The sequence below is a fragment of the Erpetoichthys calabaricus genome (genome assembly GCF_900747795.2).
Source record: "Erpetoichthys calabaricus chromosome 1 unlocalized genomic scaffold, fErpCal1.3 SUPER_1_unloc_7, whole genome shotgun sequence".
NCBI lineage: Eukaryota > Metazoa > Chordata > Cladistia > Polypteriformes > Polypteridae > Erpetoichthys > Erpetoichthys calabaricus.
In genome coordinates this window covers 685,588-705,416 of record NW_026261598.1, presented here as the reverse complement: position 1 = coordinate 705,416, position 19,829 = coordinate 685,588, and the positions used below count along the sequence as shown (strand labels likewise).

At 40.7% G+C, this 19,829-nt stretch overlaps 1 protein-coding gene across 45 annotated transcripts in view; it reads right to left on the bottom strand.

The window, feature by feature from the left end:
* Positions 1-1,181: 1,181 nt before the first annotated feature.
* LOC114644339 (NACHT, LRR and PYD domains-containing protein 3-like) overlaps positions 1,182-19,829 on the bottom strand; it is a 284,794-nt gene continuing 266,146 nt past the window's right edge. For 38 of the 45 annotated variants that reach the window (XM_051921952.1, XM_051921987.1, XM_051921973.1 and 35 more), the window contains 3 exons: positions 7,688-7,861; positions 4,890-5,063; positions 1,182-3,393 (listed from right to left, as the gene is read on the bottom strand). In XM_051921952.1, the coding sequence (XP_051777912.1) occupies positions 3,294-3,393; positions 4,890-5,063; positions 7,688-7,861 (448 nt within the window). In that variant the 3' untranslated portion in view covers positions 1,182-3,293. The other 7 variants (XM_051921983.1, XM_051921968.1, XM_051921984.1 and 4 more) reach the window with 5 other exon arrangements.

Below are 19,829 nucleotides of genomic sequence, written 5' to 3'. Positions count from 1 at the left end.
TAATCCATGCATTCATTACGTCCCGGCTCGACTATTCTAATTCCTGCCTATATGGTATTAGTAAAGCCACTCTTTCGAGACTCCAATTGGTTCAAAATGCGGCTGCAAGGCTTTTAACTGGAAGCAGCAGAAGCCAACACATTACACCGATTTTAAAAACCCTACACTGGCTGCCGGTTAGCTTCAGAATTGATTTTAAGATACTCCTCTTAACCTATAAGGCACTAAATGGTCTAGCCCCTGCCTACTTGAGTGTCTTGCTCCATCGTCACAATCCCCCTCGTGTTCTTAGATCCGCAGATCAGCTGCTCCTAACCGTTCCCAAGGCACATTTTAAAGCTCGTGGTGAAAGGGCTTTTTCCGTCTGTGCACCCAAGCTCTGGAACTCCTTACCTTTAGTGGTTAGGCAAGCCACTTCAGTCACCACATTCAAATCACACCTAAAAACGCACTTCTTCACATTGGCTTTTAATTCTTAACCTGTCTTATTCCCACTTGCTTTTTGCTATTTCTCTGTTTTATTGGGTCCCCTGACCTGTTTTTTAGTGTCTCTGTTTTAATTCTCTCTTAATGTTTGTTTTTAATATTTTGCTTTTAGTCTTGCTTGTTTTAACTGTACAGCGCTTCGGTCAGTTGTAATGCTGTGTTTTTAAGCGCTTAACAAATAAAAATGGTATGGTATGGTATTGATTCTATTTACAGTATACGGGGCCGGAAAACCCCAACCCTTTATGCTTTGTTGTGTTTTCTTTTACAGCACCAGGAGCAGAGAGGAGATTTGATCTGAGAAACTGAGATTTTTGGAAGAACAGCAGTTTATGGTGATACATATTTTAAAACAGCATAGACAAAGTGACCAACCTGAGGGCTTATTGGAGATTTCAAAAGGCTTTGGACTTTATGATTATGTTTTTCTTTCTTGAAAGTTGCAGTAGTACTAGGGTGTTGTGTCGTGTTAGCCATTATGAATGTAGAGAAAAGCCAAGCAAAATCATTTTGCTTGGCTTTTCTCTACATTGAAAGTTGCAGCAAACTCCAGCACAGTAGGTGGCGCTAATGCGCTCTATGATGTCCTACCAAATCCTGGGGGATTTTTTTTTCCATTAAATCACTGAATTCAAATTAAAGTTTTAAAGCAAAATTCAAACATGAAAATCACAAAGTTTTTATTAATTTATTTATTTTTGAAAACCAAATACTACATTCATACAATCACTATAGTTTGGTCAGCTGGTTACTTGTGAAAATTCTAAACAAATTAATGCAAAGAATATGACGATGTCGAGCAAACTGAAGTAAAATGTTAATTTGCAAAAAGACACCAGCAGTTCAAAGTGTCAGCAGGTGCAGCTTATCTCAGCAGTTAAAGCAGAAGAGCAGAAATGAGCAAATTGAGAAGATAAAGCTGGTCCTCCATGACAGCTCACGGGTCTTCTTCTTAATGCTTCAGCACACACTGCACAAGGTGCCCTCACATGTTATACAGCAGGAAGAGAGGGGCCTTGTCTGGGGCTGCATGGGACTGGAGAATGTGCCGGAGATGTCCATCATACCTTCATTAACTAAAGCAGTAGGAAGACAATGGTAGAGTGTCACACTTTAAGTCCATCTGTCCACAATCTGCTTCTTGTGCAGCTGTCCTGGTGAAGTCCTCCTTCACGCTGAGGTCTCACACTCCCTCATACAGGCCATCAGTTATTGCACTCTCATTCCAGTTCCACTTCATCTTATTTTTCAGTTGTGTTTGGTGTCCTCAGTCCCTCCATTTCTTGAACACATTCAGACCAGTTCAAAGTCATTGGGCACTGAAGCCAACCCTGGGTGGGCTGCCAGTCCCTCACACTTTCTATATCAGCAGGCCTGAGTTCTCTTCGTCTTGTCCTTTTGCTCTCATTTCTTTGTACCACTAGAATTACCAGAGCCTATGAAAAAACTTGTAGATCCGTCCCACCTTAAATCGCTTCTCACCTCTCCGTCAGCATCTTTTGTCCTGTAAATATGTCGATAAGCAGCAAACAGCAAGCATCCTGCTATCACATCCCCCACCAGCGCAGTTTTCTCAGCTCAAGTCTGTTTACCTGCGTGTCAGTTGCTTAGAGTTGTATAGTGTGAGAAGTCAAGCTAAATGACACCTTGTATAAATACTGTATCGTTATTTGGAACACATGCATTTCGTGTGTGTTCCATGTCTACAACAATCTATGTAAACACATCGTTAAAGCAAAAACGTTTTTCATGTTTTAGTAATAATTGACAAAATCTAGACATGAAGTTTATAATGTGTGAAGCCTGAAGTCCAAATATCAAAGAAACACTGTCACAAAAGGTACAAATATAACAGAACAAATGCGCTTTTATTCAAAAATATAACTGCAGAAAAAGAACCTGCATTAGAGTGTGACATTGACACACATTTACTTTGACTGCTTCGGTGGAGGAATGGTTTCAACTGTTGACTGGCAAGCAGGATGCTTGCTGTTTGCTGCTTATCCACACATTTACAGGACAAAGGACACTGACGGAGAGGTGCGAAGCGATTTAAGGTGGGACGGATCTCCAAGTTTTTTCGTAGGCTCTGATAATTCTAGTGTTAAATGGCTCACTTGTTCAGGCCACTGCTCTCTGAAGAGGACAAAAGTGGAGGTGACAGTAAGGTGACAATGAGGGAATGACAAAGAAGACAGAGACCTGAGCCGTGTGCGTGTTAAAGTGTCACAGAAGTCCAAAGCAGCACATGGTAAAGTCTGTTCAGTCACAAACAGAAGATGACATGAATTGTGTGCAAATGAGGCAGTGGACAAGGAGTGGAGCAGACACGGGTTCAAACAACACCACATGATGTTGAGGAGCAGCAGGTTTGTGAGGTGTCTGCTCAGAAGACCATCAGCTTGACCTGTGATGGCCTGGTGCCTGTCCAGAATTTGTCACCAATGTCATTATTGGCCACACTCTCCATCACCCTACAACTGGACTGTCCACCCATGTTTGCTCCTGCAGCTCCCCTCAGTGGGCTTTGTGACCCCAGCTGGTTTCAGAGGACTATTCTCACTGTGAATCTCTGGCTGGTGAAACTCAGAGGTCTCTGTTCTGAACTTGTGGAGTTTAGTGACAAGTTCAGGGTGATAGGGTGGAAAAACACAAGTGAGTTCTCACAGGCTGAGAAGAACGCATAGAGAGTTTATTAAATGTGGAGAAGAGCTGAGGAGATTATAAAAGAATAAAGAAAATAATTCAGAGGGAGTGGACAGGGGGGCACCATCACTGGGGTCAGTTGATCAGCATGTCCAGTCTTCTCATGTGTAGATATACGTCTGCTGTCCAGTCCTGTTCAGCTCCTCCTCTAGTGACCTCAGGTTCTTCTCCTCACTCTCACTGATCTCATTATCAAACAGCCTGTGAAGGACACAAGTGTGAGTTACAAACATAAGAGGACCCCACCTCACACACTGTACTATCACAGTGACATGCCCACTCAGGTCAACTTCCCAGAATTCTCCTCAGTGTCCCTAAGTCAAATGACATGTGTGTCACCCTGCCGGTCACTCAGATCACTGTCCAGTCAGGTCACCGTCTTCTGAAGGCCTTTTGGTATCATCTCATCTCAGTGAAGGTGTTCTAGTCAGGCCGGGGGTCCTCCGTGGCTCCTGCTGTCAGCTTTATTTTTTTAATTCTCCTTCATTGTTTTCCATTGTTTTTATAACGTTGTTTTTTAATTCTGTATTATTTGTTATTTTTATTCTTTTTGTTATTATTTAGTATCTATGTGCGTGTCTTGCAGTTCTCTCACATTCCTTGTATTTTGTGGTTTCATCCCAAGATACAGGACCACCTGCCCCCCAACTCTCTAAAGGCTGCGGCTCATTTGACTGCTCTGGTGATTGGTGGTCTTTGTGAGTATTTTGCTCTTGTGTTTTTAATTCTGATTATTGTTTTTGAACCTTTGGCTCGTGAGTTCAGCTTCTGTCACAGATTGTGCTTTTTGAATGTTGTTAGCTTTGGATTGCCTTTGGCAGCCCCTTTGGCTCTTTTGTTAATAAACCTCGTCTTTTATGAAGACCACTTGTGGACTTGTCTCTGCTCCAGCTGGAGTTTTTACGGTTCTCCCTCTGGTCAGACTCACTTCACGCCTCTGAGACTCTTTTTGATTTTATTTTCAATTTAAAAGCCTGAGCTCCTTTCTGAGGCCTAGTCAGACCTGAAGCCTCCTGTTTGCCTGAGGTGGGCCTGCCTGGGGGTGACATTTGTTTGGTGGGCTATTCTAGAGGGCTCACCCCTTTGTTATATTGTGCTGTTAGAGCAATCACAACAGAAGGTGGTCTGTCCAGGTGACATGGTGTTGATCCCTCTGTGGTCACTTCCTTTGTCTTGCTCTCTTAATTAATGTTGTCTCTCTCTTTATTATTTTCTTTCCCACTCCTCCTCACTCTCCTGTCTTCTCTCATTTTCTGTCCTCTTGTTTCTTCTTGTTGTCCCCTCACCACCCTGTCCACTGACATTGGAACGTCTCTGTCTTGTTAGTTCCACATGACCCCCATAACCCTGTCCACCCTCTCCTCCTGTCCACTCTGCCTGCTGACCTGATCCTATCACCCATCCTCCCTGTGTCCTTGTCCCCCTGTCTGTCCATCTTTTCTGCTCTTCCTTTACTTGGCTCATCTCACATTCCTCCTCTTTGTTGTTCTCCTTCTGTCATCTCTCATTATCTTTGTTGTCGTCCCTGTCTGTCACCTCCGTCCAGCTCCACTTGTCCACTGCTCTTTGTCCTTCTCATCCCACTGCCTGTCCTTCTCCATCCTTCACTCAGTCCATGTGGTGTCCTGTAATCACTCCATCCATCAGGCTGTCATCTGTGACTTCATAACCCCACACACTTCACCCTGTTTACTCACCTCAGTGTCTCCAATTTACAGTTTGGGGTCCGCAGACCCTCACACAGCTGACGAGCTCCTGAATCTCCCAGTTTGTTTCCGCTCAAGTTCAGTTCAGTCAGCTGTGAGTGTGGAGAAGAGAGGACTGAGGAGAGAGATGAGGAACATCTGGAGGTTAGATGACATTCAGAAAGGCTGTGGAGATAAAGAGAGAGAAGTGAGGACATGAGGAGGGGCAGACAGACAGAAGGCCACAGAGCTCAAAGACTCAATCACTGCAGGCATTTTTACTTTTCACTGAGCCTGTTTGAACCAGAGACCACCTGAGAGGGTCTCCTACCTTCATGCTGTATTGACAGGTGAGAAGTCATTGAAATGGACACACGGACATTAATATTGGAGATGAACCTCAAAGAAATGAGACTGACGGCGTCCTGCACTTGAGAGGCCACATGGACTTGCAGAAGGTGACAATGGTGGGGGTGACAAAGTGAGATTCCTTTGTGTCACTCAGGACTCAGGATGTGTAGACATTTTGTCTGATTTGTCGGACAACTGTTACACATTCTGGTCACTGCAGAGCTTAACACTCAGCTCTTTGTCATGATGGACTGTCCTCATGTCACAGTAATTAGATGATGATGATGACACTCTGTTGGTTTAAAAGGACAAACACTGGGCCTGACTTTAGGAGTGATGACATAATGGACATGGAGGATAAGACTAACATGTGACACTTTTGCCCTTGGCCACTCAGATGTCACATACTGACCAGTGACAGTAAGCAGTTGATCTTTGTCCACTAAACAACTCAGTGGTGTTGAGCTCAGTTTTCTTATTCCTTGTACTAATTTGTAATAAAACAGGAGGACAAGCTTCAAATGGACTGTCAGCGTCACAAAGTCCAGTCCAGTGGGCACAGAGGTGGTCTGAGTGGACTGTGAAGAAACCCCCATGACTGCTGACCACTGCTGTCCATTCCCAGCTCTGCCCATAAGTGATTTGATCAAAATGATGGCAAAGGAAATCTGCAGCACTTTATCAGCTGACTTCACAGGACGTGTGGGGAACACAAGAGTGACATGTTTGTGTCCTCACAGTTTAAATTTGTCACAACAGCAGCTCATTTCTTTATGTCCTGCATTTTCAATGACGTCTGTTTATAAAAGTCAGGACAGGCCAGTGGACAATAAGGGGGTGCACTAAAGATGGTGGAGCCTGGAGTTTTTTTTTGTTTGTTTTTGTTTGCATTTTCTGTCTTCCTGGTCATCTGAACTGACTTTATTCTTTGTTACTTAGTATTGCCTGATCTTACTTTTCTTTCATATAAACTTTATTTTATCTTGTAAAGCACTTTGAGCTACACCATTTGTATGAAAATGTGCTATAGACATAAATGTTATTATTGTTTACAAGCTTTAACAAATAACACAAGAAATATTAATACAAAATGTAAAACATGTTAAAATCAATGGACTTGGGTTCAAATTATGAGTTTACAGCAAAGGCCATCCGTCAAACAGACGTCACACATTAGTAAGTCGTCATCTCATTTGACATCTCAGGAGACAAATAAAGAATGAGAGCAGCACAATCACAGTGTCAGGTGTCAGACATATCAATAACCATTACTGTTAATAATAATAAAAAAATTTTATTCTCCTTCATTGTTTTCCATTGTTTTTATAACATTGTTCTGTTCATTTATTTGTTTAATTCTGTATTATCTGTTGTTTTTATTGTATTTTGTTATTATTAAGTATCTCTGTGTGTGTCTTGCAGTTCTCTCACATTCCTTGTATTTTGTGGTTTGATCCCAAGACGCAGGACCACCTGCCCCCCAACTCTCTAAAGGCTGCGGCTCATTTGACTGCTCTGGTGATTGGTGGTCTTTGTGAGTATTTTGCTCTTGTGTTTTTAATTCTGATTATTGTCTTTGAACCTTTGGCTCTTGAGTTCAGATTCTCTTACAGTTTGTGCTTTTTGAATGTTGTTAGCTTTGGATTGCCTTCGGCAGCCCCTTTGGCTCTTTTGTTAATAAACCTCGTCTTTTATAAAGACCACTTGTGGACTTGTCTCTGCTCCAGCTGGAGTTTTCACGGTTCTCCCTCTGGTCAGACTCACTTCACGCCTCTGAGACTCTTTTTGATTTTATTTTGAATTTAAAAGCCTGAGCTCCTTTCTGAGGCCTAGTCAGGCCTGAAGCCTCCTGATTGTCTGGGGTGGGCCTGCCTGGGGGTGACATTTGTTTGGTGGGCTATTCTAGAGGCCTCATCCCTTTGTTATATTGTGCTGTTAGAGCGATCACAACAGAAGGTGGTCTGTCCAGGTGACATGGTGTTGACCCCTCTGTGGTCACTTCCGGTGTCCTGCTCTCTTATTTAATGTTCAGTCTCTCTCAGTCTCACTACCCTGTCCACTGACATTGGCTCTTCTCTGTCTTGCTAGTTCCAAGTGACTCCCATAACCCTGTCCACCCTCTCCTCCTGTCCTCTCTTCCTGTTGTCCTGATCCTGTCACCTCTCCTCCCTGTGTCATTGTCCCTCTGTCTGTCCACCTTTTCTGCTCTTCCTGTACTCAGCTCATCTCAGACTCCTCCTCTTTGTTGTTCTCCTTCTGTTGTCTCTCATTATCTTTATTGTCCTCCCTGTCTGTCACCTCCGTCCAGCTCCACTTGTCCACTGCTCTTTGTCCTTCTCATCCCACTGCCTTTCTTTCTCCTTCCTTCAGTCAGTCCATGTGGTGTCCTGTGATCAGTCCGTCCATCAGGTGGTCAGCTGTGACTTCATAACCCCACACACCTCACCCTGTATATTCACCTCAGTGTCTTTAATTTACAGTTTGGGGTCTGCAGACCCTCACACAGCTGGTGAGCTCCTGAATCTCCCAGGCTGTTTCTGCTCAGGTTCAGTTCAGTCAGCCATAAGTGTGGAGAAGAGAGGACTGAGGAGAGAGATGAGGAACATCTGGAGGTGAGATCACATGAGTGCAGGCTGTGGAGATAAAGAAAGAGAAGTGAGGACATGAGGAGGGACAGACAGACAGACAGACAGGCAGACAGACAGAAGGCCACAGAGCTCAAAGGCTCAGTGTCTGCTGGCATTTTTACTTTTTACTGAGCCTGTTTGAACCCGAGACCACTGCTGTTCTTATAAGTAAGGCACCAAACACCTGAGAGAGTCTCCTGCCTTCATGTTGTACTGACAGGTGAGAAGTCATTGAAATGGACACATGGACATTAATATTGGACATGAACCTCAAAGAAATGAGGCTGACAGCGTCCTGCACTTGAGAGGCCACATGGACTTGTAGAAGGTGACAATGGGGGAGGGGGTGACAAAGTGAGATTTCTTTGTGTCATTCAGGACTCAGGATGTGTAGACATTTTGTCTGATTTGTAGAACATCATGCAAAGACAACTGTTAGACATTCTGGTCACTGCAGAGCCTAATACTCAGCTGTTTATCACGATGGACTCTCCTCACGTCACAGTAATTAGATGATGACGATGACACTCTGTTGGCTTAAAAGGACAAACACTGGACCTGACTTTAGGAGTGATGACATAATGAACATGGAGGACAAGACTGACGTGTGACACTTCTGTCCTCGGCCACTCAGACCTCACATACTGACCGGTGAATGCTGTCCATTTCCAGCTCTGTCCATAAGTGATTTGATCAAAATGACAGCAAAGGAAATCCACAGGACCTTATCAGCTGACTTCACAGGATATGTGGGGTGAAATGAGTGACATGTTTGTGTTGTCACAGTTTGAATTTTTCACAACAGCATCTCATTTCTTTATGTCCTACCTTTTCAATGACGATTATTTTATAAAAGTCAGGACAGGCCAGTGGACAGTAAGGGGGTGAAATAAAGATGGAGGGGCCTGAAATTTTTTTCTGTGTTTTTGTTTGCTCTTTCTGTCTTCCTGGTCATCTGATCTTACTTTATTCTTTGTTACTTAATATTGCCTGATCTTACTTTTGTATAATATAAACTTTTCTTCATCTTGTAAAGCACTTTGAGCTACACCATTTGTATGAAAACGTGCTATAGACATAAATGTTATTGTTGTTTACAAGCTTTAGCAAATAACACAAGAAATATTAATACAAAATGTAAACAATGTTAAAATCAATGGACTTGAGATCAAATTATGAGAGTACATCAAAGGCCATCAGTCACCCTGATGTCACTGCCCTCTGCGTCAAGCGCCCTGCCTGAGTCGACAGTCAGATAAACTCCCTTCCAATAACCACACAGACAACAATTTCCAGTTTGCTGTCTTTACTGAAGCCAGTTGGAATAGGGTAAAACTACAAATAAATCATAAATACAATAATGTGAGAAATTCTTACGTACCAACTCACACAATAAACTTAATGGCATAATTACTTATTTCTTGCAAATATATAAAAAATAAATAATAACGTTCACATGAATGGCAAACAGAATCTTTGCACAGTCTTGCAAAGCTGTTAAGAAAGTCTGAAAAAAGGTACGCTCACAAGTACTTTTATAATGCAGCGAAAACTCTGATAACGTGTCTGCATGGGTTTCCTCTGGGTACTCCGGTTTCCTCCCACAGTCCAAGGACATGCAGGTTAGGTGGATTGGCAATTCTAAATTGTCCCTAGTGTGTGCTTGGTGTGTGGGTGTGTGTGCTCCCTGTGGTGGTTTGGCGCCCTGCCCGGGGTTTGTTTCCTGCCTTGCGCCTTGTGTTGGCTGGGATTGGCTCCAGCAGACCCCCGTAACCCTGTAGTTAGGAGATAGCGGGTTGGATAATGGATGGATGGATGGAACTCTGATAACAGCAGTAAGTTGCTAGAACCTTTTACCTTTAAAATACTTCATTAATAACTTTAAATACTTAACAGATTCAATACATGCATCAAAACAGAGAAATAAAAATCTATAAGCATTTCTACGTTCCGACAATGCCTTTAGAGCCAAACTGAATGTTCAAAGCAGGAAGTGAGACAAACACGTGCTTGTTGCTACCCGATCTGCGTGCCTACCCGACATGCGCAGAAAATTACCATTACGACCTCCGATCTGTGTTTTTCTACTTCGCGACAGGAGTCCCTATCCGATTTGTCTCGCGCACGTGCTCTCTGCTTAACTAAAATTCATTTCACAATGCTGCCCGATTTGTTCAGCGCATGTCCAATGTTTTACGACACACGTCACTCGTCAGGTTTGAATTGTACTTGCGAGTCACTTTTGAGTTGATGTTTATCTCCGTCTGTAAATGGACTGCTTACTTGGAAAAGATGACAGCTTTTGAATTTTATAACGTCTTGAAAGAATATTTGTCACCTGAAAATTTTAACTCCATTCGAATGAAGAGGGAGCGAAATGAAATGCGACATTATGTCTGTGAACTTTATAATGGATACATATAGTTTTTTGTAAGTACATCGTATTGATGAAAAAGGCAATAAGGATTTTCCTTTTTAGTTGCAATACTAGGGGGCTCCGCCCCCTGCTCGCTTCGCTCGCCAACCCCTGGCGTTGGGACATGACAAAGAGTGAGATGTATGAATTAAATATAGAATAGTGTGCAGCTTTGGATGATGCGCATAGAAATAACAAATAGAGTGTTTGGCATATATTAATGTTTTATTGGAATGTGCTCCATGACGTCAGCATCCCGATTAATGTAGTCCAGCAGCGATTTGTATTTATCGGCTCTAAGTGAAGGCTGTTTGTTTTTTATCCACTGCAGATCATTTGATTCCGCTCGAACATAAACGTCAACAATGTATTGTTGAGTCAGCTTTCCTGCATTGAGTAATGGATTAAAGTCGTCCCTTACTGAGAGTCTGTAGGAGAAATATTCTTTCATGGATACACGTGATCGTCTCTGTGCCTGCTGTTTTTTAATTCTTGAAATTGTAGCACTCCATCCTTCCTGTACAGTTGGAAATAATATGGGGTATGTTAAAGTATTAAGAAGCGGAAAGCAAATGTCTATGCGTTGGAATGTAGGTGTGTTGTTTTTATCAGGACGTAAATGTAGAACAATATCTCTGTGAAATGGAGGCTCACCATCTTTACTTTGAAAGACAATTGCCACTTCATTAACGACGGGCAGATTGTATCGTCTTGGATCTTGTTCTTTGTCCTTTATCAAGACCAAAGCAATTGTAGTTGCTGCTATACCTTCTGCATTTACTTTTGTATTTGCATCCTTTTCAACTTCATGTAGCATTTTTATAGACTTAGCTAATGGGTGATTGTTTATGACATGAGTGACGTTTCTCATTATAAGCTCCGTACATTGTTTGTTTTCAGGAAGGTTCATGCGTTGATATCTAGGATGTAGATTTGTGCATATTTGCGTTGTTGATTTGTTTCAGGGTGCACTGTTCCAATGCGATGCAGTATTTGTCCACATATGCGAAAGCAGTATGGGCCATTGCCTTTTGGTGGCCTGATATGTACTCCGGTAGATGCAAAAGCAAATGATCTATTGTAGGATCTAATGCAGTTCATAAAGTGTTTACTTTCAGGCACATCGTTAGTTAGAAGCTTCTTTAGATATTCAGGATATGAATGTAAAGGAGTCAGTCTAATCTGACGTTTTTGACAACGTGTAAATTCATTATTTGTATTGCCAGTTGTTTCTTCTGTGAAGTTAAGTGAATGACAATGATTGCAAATGACATTCATTAATCCCAATGAATTTTCCTCAATAGTGGATTCCTTATTGAAGGCGTTTTCAGCCATTTTGCGTAAGCGTTTAACAGGTTTGTGGCGTTGATGTCCGCGACGGGCATGTTTTGCTTTTTGCGTTTGATTGCCTTTTTGTTGCATGTCCATTATTTGTGATGCGCTATTTTTTTCTTTTTTTTTCTTCGCCTCCGCTTTGCGCAAAGTCCGTTTCAGTCTACGCCGTGCATTGTTTGTATCGAGCCTTGTCCGTTTTTGTATGTCGGTGTGAGACTTGCCCGGACACCATCAGACCGACACTGCATCTTTATGCAAAACACCTTTTATTTTCATCCACACAACACAAATATAATCTCAGTCCCGCACAACTCACAGTGCTCTAGCCCCAGTCTCCCTTCTCCTGGGCCTTTTCTCGCCTTGTCCCTGGACCACCTCTCTTCTCTCTCAAGGAGCTTCGTCCTGCTCCTGCTCCCGACTCCAGCTCATTGCTAGGAGGGAGGCGGCCCCATTTATAGTCACCCGGATGTGCTCCAGGTGGTTCCCGGCAATCTTCCTTTGACACGCCCCTGTGTGGCAGAAGTGCCGGCTGTCTTTCCGGAAGCACCCCGGGTGTCTCTTTTTTCTTCTTCCCCCCAGCCCTTCCTAGTGTGGCGGAAGTGCTGGGGTCCCAAGTCCTCCAGGCATGAGGACGCTCCCTGGCAGTCCGGAGGAGGCATGAGCCCTCCTCCTGTCCTTCTGGGCGTCCCGGCTGGGTACCACCCCCAGCCGCGTGCCACACGGTCATTTGAGCTTTGTGCTTTTCGCGTCTTGCTTTTTTTTTTCTGTCAGTTCATTTGCGCGTTGTACACGTCTCCGTTCATTTATTCTGTTTCTTCGCTCCCTTTTTTGTATGTCTGATACGCGAGCTCTTTCGGTTTGAAATCGTGCTTCTTTCGATGCAGCACTTTGACACGCGAATCGTTTTGTACCCGTGACCGTGTATTCATGACTTGTTTCTTTCTCAGCATGCGAAATATGGATAAGTAATAAGGAGGATCGCACTCACTGTTAATATGTATCCTTTTCTGCAGTTGAACGGTTAATAGTGCTTTATTGTAAGGACATCCACCTATGCTGACACCTATGCCGACACCTATGCTGCCTAGTGTGAAGGTGTTGACGTTCACTTTAGAAGATGTGGCTTTGGGTGTCACTTCTTATGGATGTGTGGGGGGGATTGTTGTTGCGCGAGCGTCTTCTTTCTTTTTGTGTTCCTGTGTCTTGTTTGAATCCCCCTTTTTGTGTGTGTCCCGTCCCTTGCTTGTAGGGTCTGTGGGGTGGTTTTGTGTTCTTTTTTTTTGTCTTCCATGGGCTTGTTGAATCCCCCTCTTGGTGTGTGTCCCGTCCCGTGCCTGTAGGGTGGGGGGGGGGGGGGGGGGGGCGGTGTGGTCGTGCCTTGCTGTTGTGCGCTCATCTGTTCTTTTTTTTTGGTGTGTTTAGTTTCGTGTGCAATGTGTTTCGTGCTTTGCCCGCGTTTGACTACTTTTTTATGTGCCTTTTCCTTTTTTCGGTGCTTGTTGCGCCTCATTTCTGTGACTCCTTTTTGTATGTGCTCACTCCTTTTTTCTGTGGTCTCATCCGCCTCTCGCGGCCCCTCATCCGCCTTTGTCGCCCTCTTTTGTCCGCCTTTCTCCGACTCTCGCGGACTCTTTTTGCGCCTGCGCCTCTCGCGGACCCTCATCCGCCTCTCTCGCCCTCTTTTGTCCGCCTTTCTCGGCTCCTCAGCCGACTCTCGTGGACTCTTTTTGCGCCTGCGCAGTACGTCTTTTTGCAGCTACGGCCCATTGCCGGATGTGCCTGCGTCCATCATCCGGTTTAGCATTCTCGGTTAGTAATATGGATGACATTTGTAATCTCGTGGTTTAAATGTGAAAGTCATAGCTTTTTCCGTTAATGGATGTATTTAATTTATTTTGTAACACCCTATTAGCATTTGGTGGTGTGTTTCTTTTAATATTTGTTCGCATTTTTTAATCTTAAAGAGTGAACAGCATGCTAATAATTAAGCAAAACAATGTAATCGAGGTGTCGAATTGGAAATAGAATTAGGAGAGCACGACTGACACTCAACTGGTGTAAAGTGTGCCATCCAAAGCCATTAGTATTTTTTATTATGTTGATATCAGATTACATCATTTTAATAGTTTTTCCATAATAAAGTTAACAAATATATAATAATGAAGGCTACATTATATACAAGAGTAGCAACAGTTAAGTTATTACAAGAAAGCGAGATGCAGATAATAGCATTACAAATTGTTAATGAAGCAGCTCAGAATCTTACACGTTTTAATTATTTTGGTTTGTTTTCCGTTTTTAAAAGTTATTTCTAGCATATTAATGTCCATACAGAAAGATGTAACAGAGGATCTAACGTTCTGAACTTTACACTTATGAATATGAAATTTATGAAGCAAGGAAACCACAGTTACTCCATTTTCTAACATTTAGTCTTTAAAATTGTATACAGAAGAAGAACAAGAATTAAAGAGTGAGATATTGTTTTGTCATTCAAGAAAGTAACCGAAATAAATCTTTATAAAACATTTTGGAATAGGAGCAGAAGTAAAAGAAATGTGAGAGGGGATTTGTCTTCATTTGTACATAAACTACATTCTGGTGATATATTAATGTCAAACTTATGAATTAATTTGTTAGTTGGGTACTATTTACTCATAATTCTGAAATCGATTTCTTTAACCTTGTTTGGTAGAAAAAATTCTATGGCAGAAAACAGACAATTTTAAAATTTATGTCCAAAGCCATCAGAGAAGTGTGGTGTGCGTCTGATGTGGCACAATGACAGGCTGGGCACCTGCTGTTGTCATTTGTCATTAGCTTATCATTTAAGCTGTTCGTGTAGGAGGAGTACACACACAAACACATTTAACTGAATATAATGGAGAAGGCTTGCTCCTTAGAAATAACTTTTCTTATTGCTGCAGTGAGAAGTACAATGCCTCTTCATTGTATTTTTTTTTCTTGACCCTACAGGATGCCCGGTGATAACCAGCCTTCCATGTGGCTGAACAGATGCCAGTGTACCCGCATTCTGAGACATAACTGGATGCTCTTTTCTTCTGCTTTTAAGATTTCCAATTCGAGATGATGTGCAGTTCATGTTAGATTTACTATTTCTACAGGTAAGACTACTGAGGCTTTCAGTTTCCAAAGTAATTTGTGTACAATTCCTGCAAAGCCTCCCCATATTTATTACTTGATCGGTAATATTTTGCTGCTTTGAATACTGTACTGTATGTCTGCTCACTCTGTCCAGTAACTAACACCGCTTTTTAATTTTAGACAAGAGAGGCTCAGAGTGTGAATCCTGACAAACACAGAGACTGAGGAGCATTAGTCCCAGCAGTCACTAAACAGCAATATTGTTCTGTTTTGCAAAATAACATTGATTTTCTTAAGTTACTGTGCTTTTGTTGTTGGATTTTGAAAGAGCTGAGACTTAATTTTAACTTAAAACAAAACTAAGGTAAGAGAGAAAAACAAAGATGTTTTCATGTAAATAATGACACTTGAGCACATCACATTAGAATTTCAGATATACAGAGATTGTAACACAATGTCTACTGTATGCGTAATGTAAAAGGAAAAAAATGATGCTACATATAATGACAATTAATTTGGGATTCTTTCAAAATCCAACAAAAAACCACAGTAATTAAAAAAAAATATTATTAGTTAGACTTTACTCTAAGCAGAACTTTATCTATTGTGATGGTTTACTTTGGTAATAATTGATCTACAGGTGAACCAAGGAAGGAGACAGAACAATAAATAAGGGTACACTTAATGTTTGAACTCCATGAGTGAATATCTGCTGTGTTTATGTTTTTAACAATTACAGCGAAGTAGAAGAATCTGGCCGTGTTATGGGGCAGCAGTTAAAGAAGGAAGGAGAGATGTGTGCCATGTTGAAGTAGCAGCTGGCCCTCCTGCCCAGTACTTCTAGAATCCTCCATCTCAACCTCTGCTCTGATCTGTTGTGCCTTTGCCAAGTGATCACGAGGTATTGGCCTTTTTGTTTTTTTTTTTCTTTTGAAAACTGTCTCGGTCTCATTACACTGGCTGCCTGTCTCATGTGGCGCAGTGGTAGTGCTGCTGCTTTGCAGTAAGGAGACTGTGGAAGATTGTGGGTTCGCTTCCCAGTTCCTCCCTGTGTGGATAGCGCTTTGAGTACTGAGAAAAGTGCTATATAAATGTAATGAATTATTATTGTTATTACTATGTAGAATTGATTTCAAGGTTTTATTAAATAATTAGAAGGATTTGAGTATTTTAGACCCTGCCTGTATTTTGGAGTGTCTGCTACCAACATTTCTTTTCGGAAACGTTGCTTTGCTTTTTATTCCAAGATCAACCATAAAAACTGGCAGCTTTCTGGACTGTGGAATGCTTTGCCAATAGAGAAGTGCCAGGCTACAAATGTCAAGCATTTCAAAAAACTTCAACAAACCCACTTTTCTAATTTGGCCTTTTCTTAATTACTTGCATTGGTTTTAATAGATTAGAAATGGTACTGTGTACACTTTGTAAGCTCTGCACTGGGCACTAACGTCTGCTGATTTTCTCTGTTGTTTTTTTTTCCAGTTTATTGCAATGGTGCCCCCCTGCGTCTCCACCATTTGTTAAATCAACTCCAACTGCCTATGATAGAAGAAAAGTTCAGAAGACGTCCTGAAATGAAATTGTGATTGGAGTGAGACAGCCACAATTATGTATGCTGGGATGTGCAGAGGGGGCTGTGTGGGCTTTGGCTTGGGACCCCCAGAGGTTTATTATCTCTGGCAACCTTGAAAGCTGCAAGTTTGTCTTTGTCCCTGGTCATTTGACCAGGCAGTGTATTTATCACAAAGGATAAGGACCCCTCCATTTGCTTCTTATTTACTTTTATAATACCTTCAATTTTCTTTGTAACTGTATATTTTTGTAGAGCAATTTGAGCTACACTTGTAAGAAAAGGTAATATAAAAATATTATTAGTGAACAAATGTTAAGGGACAGATCAGGAAAAATGTCCAAATTTTTACTTTAAATAGAACAATGTTTTATGAAATATTGCTGGATAACAACTCTTTGACTCTGAGTAGCATCTTGTTCATAAAGCTAAAATAGCATTTTTCCTTTCTTGACAAATTTAATGATTCACTTTTATTATGTTCAAAACCTTGGCTAACATTTTTTTTTTTAAATACTAAGGTAAAAATCTGTAAATATATTTGTGTTGTCCTTCCGTAATAGTTTTTAACACCTCCCCTAGTTGGGCATTTTAATTGTAGTTGTGTTCTAGTTAAATGCATTTACCATTTATACATCTTTATGATTACTGAATTTTCTACTCATAATATACATACAGTGTATATATATATATATATATATATATATATATATATATATATATATATATATATATATGTATATATATATATATTTATATATATATATATATATATATATATATATATATATATATATATATATATATATATATATATATATACTAATAAAAGGCAAAGCCCTCACTGACTCACTCACTCACTGACTGGCTCACTCATCACTAATTCTCCAACTTCCCGTGTAGGTGGAAGGCTGAAATTTGGCAGGCTCATTCCTTACAGCTTACTTACAAAAGTTAGGCAGGTTTCATTTCGAAATTCAAAGCGTAATGGTCATAACTGGAACATATTTTTTGTCCATACACTGTAATGGAGGAGGCGGAGTCACGTATCGCGTCATCACGCCTCCTACGTAATCACGTGAACTAAAAACAAGGAAGACATTTACAGCACGACTCACACACGGGAACGAAGGTAAATGACGTTAATTTTTGACTGTCTTTTAATACTGTGTAAGCATACATATTAACACATGTGCAATTAAACGTGTGCATTTACGGGGTGATTTCTCAGGCTTAAAAGCTCACCTTTTATCAAACGCGGGAACAAAGGTAACTGACGTTGTTCACTGTCTTTTAATACTGTGTAACCATACATATTAACACATGTGCAATTAAACGTGTGCATTTACGGGGTGATTTCTCAGGCTTAAAAGCTCGCCTTTTACTAAAAAGGTAAATGCAAAACTATTTTCAATCAGTTTATTGAAACGCTCCCGTTAAGGATTGCAATAACATATTCGCGAGATAAAAGAACGAAGTAGGGGGAAATGGAGGAAGAGCCGCAAACAGCGAAGAGCAAAAAATTAATTAAACAATTGAGAACGGAGCGAGTGAAGCATACAAGCATGTTCATAAGGGAAACAAAGCACGGTGTAAAACGTAAGTTTAAATTAAGTTTATAGAAACGCTCCCGCTGCGGATTGCAATAACATATTCGCAAGATAAAAGTTTAATGAGAAGACACGAGGTATAAACGAACCACACGCCGTGGCGCAACGTTAGGGGCAACAGTTTCAACCATTCTATGATCTGCTTCTTGCAACTGAAAGACGGCACATGGCGGATGTTAGCCGACTTGCTGACCGCAACGTTAGGGGCTTCAACTATGGCGCTGACGCCACATCTCAGTGCCAACACTTTGCAGACTCTACTTAAAAGACATGCCCTCCTCACTGGACAGTTAAAAATACCAATCAAACTAACGATGACATCAAGTATTACCCAATCAAAAGTAGGAAAGGAGGCATCTTCATAAAATGCGTGTGGGATGATTTGCATGACACGCTGCTTTAAAAAAAAAATGATAAAAAAAATACGGGATAAATCCCGTCCAGTATTGATTCAAAACGGGACGCACAATTTCATTCTCAAACGCGGCACGATTCCGTATTTTAAAGGACGGGTGGCAACCCTACAGTGCCAGGTAACCACCCATACAATCAGATTGTGATTCAGACTAGGAATGCAATGAATGTAATTACCCTGATCTACATACAAGGTGAAAGTCTTGCAACATTCAAAGATGATGGTTTGGGATAATTAGTACTTATTAAGTACACCATGGAACATAAAAGAGCTTATGAAGCCTTGAACCGAAAAAAGCAAGATCTCAGAGATCGTAAAAAAAAAAAAGGAGGTAATGTCGTTTTACTCGCTGTAGATTTTAGTCAAACATTACCAGTTATTCCACGAGGGAGACCAGCAGATGAACTCAACGCGTGTTTAAAATCCATTCTTCTCCCACGGTCGGTTATATGTCGCATGTTCTCGGGTAGGTACACCAAAAAATGTATACATTTAAGCATGTAATGGGCAAAGAAAAAATTAGGTATACCCGAAGGCACTGCAGTAGTACTCAATGTAACTTTACTTCTTAAATGTTAATGTTTTACTGTTTAATAATTTATACGCTTCTTATATATTGTTCAAATTCTTTTATCAAAATACCAGTGACAGCGCAATGCACGATAACATGGAGTGAATACACCATACGCATCTGCCCACGGCCGCCCTGGTGTGCGCAGATAGGAGTTGATTCTAAAATAAAATAAACATAAAAAGAGTAATACAATCATCACCCATAAAGCGGATAGCAGACGTGACGTATTATATGTGTACCACATTTCAAGTCAATAGGTGAAACGGTTTGCAAGCTACAGGTGATTTAAAATCCTGGACAGACCAACGAAAAGCCACGGTAGCAAATTATAGAAGAAGATTTTACTGTTTAATAATTTATATTTATATGAAATGTGCTTCTTATATATTACTTCATATTCTCATATGATAATGATGTTAATGTTGTTTATATTGATTTCTATGTTATTGTAAGTGCATCTATGTGTGTATATGTATGTATGTATGTATGTGTATATATATATATATATATATATATATATATATATATATATATATATATATATATAAAAAATATATATATAAAAAATATATGTGTATATGTATATATAATATATCTGTATATGTGTGTATATGTGTGTGTATATGTGTATATGTATATATATATGACAGCAACACTCATAACAATGACAACACAATTACATTGACAATCATGTTACGTTATTTTTAAAATGTTTCCTTTACTTTTTCATAACCTCTTTAACACACTACTTCTCCGCTGCGAAGCGCGGGTATTTTGCTAGTATATATATATATAAATAAATATGGGTGTGTATAATTTTTTCTGAGAAACATTGTTCACAGATCTTTCACTTTTATTTTTAAATGTACCATTTATTTCTTCAATAAAAATGTATGAATAAGTGTATTGTATTTCCGTTTTTTAAGTTATAAAAATGAACTGGCTCTGT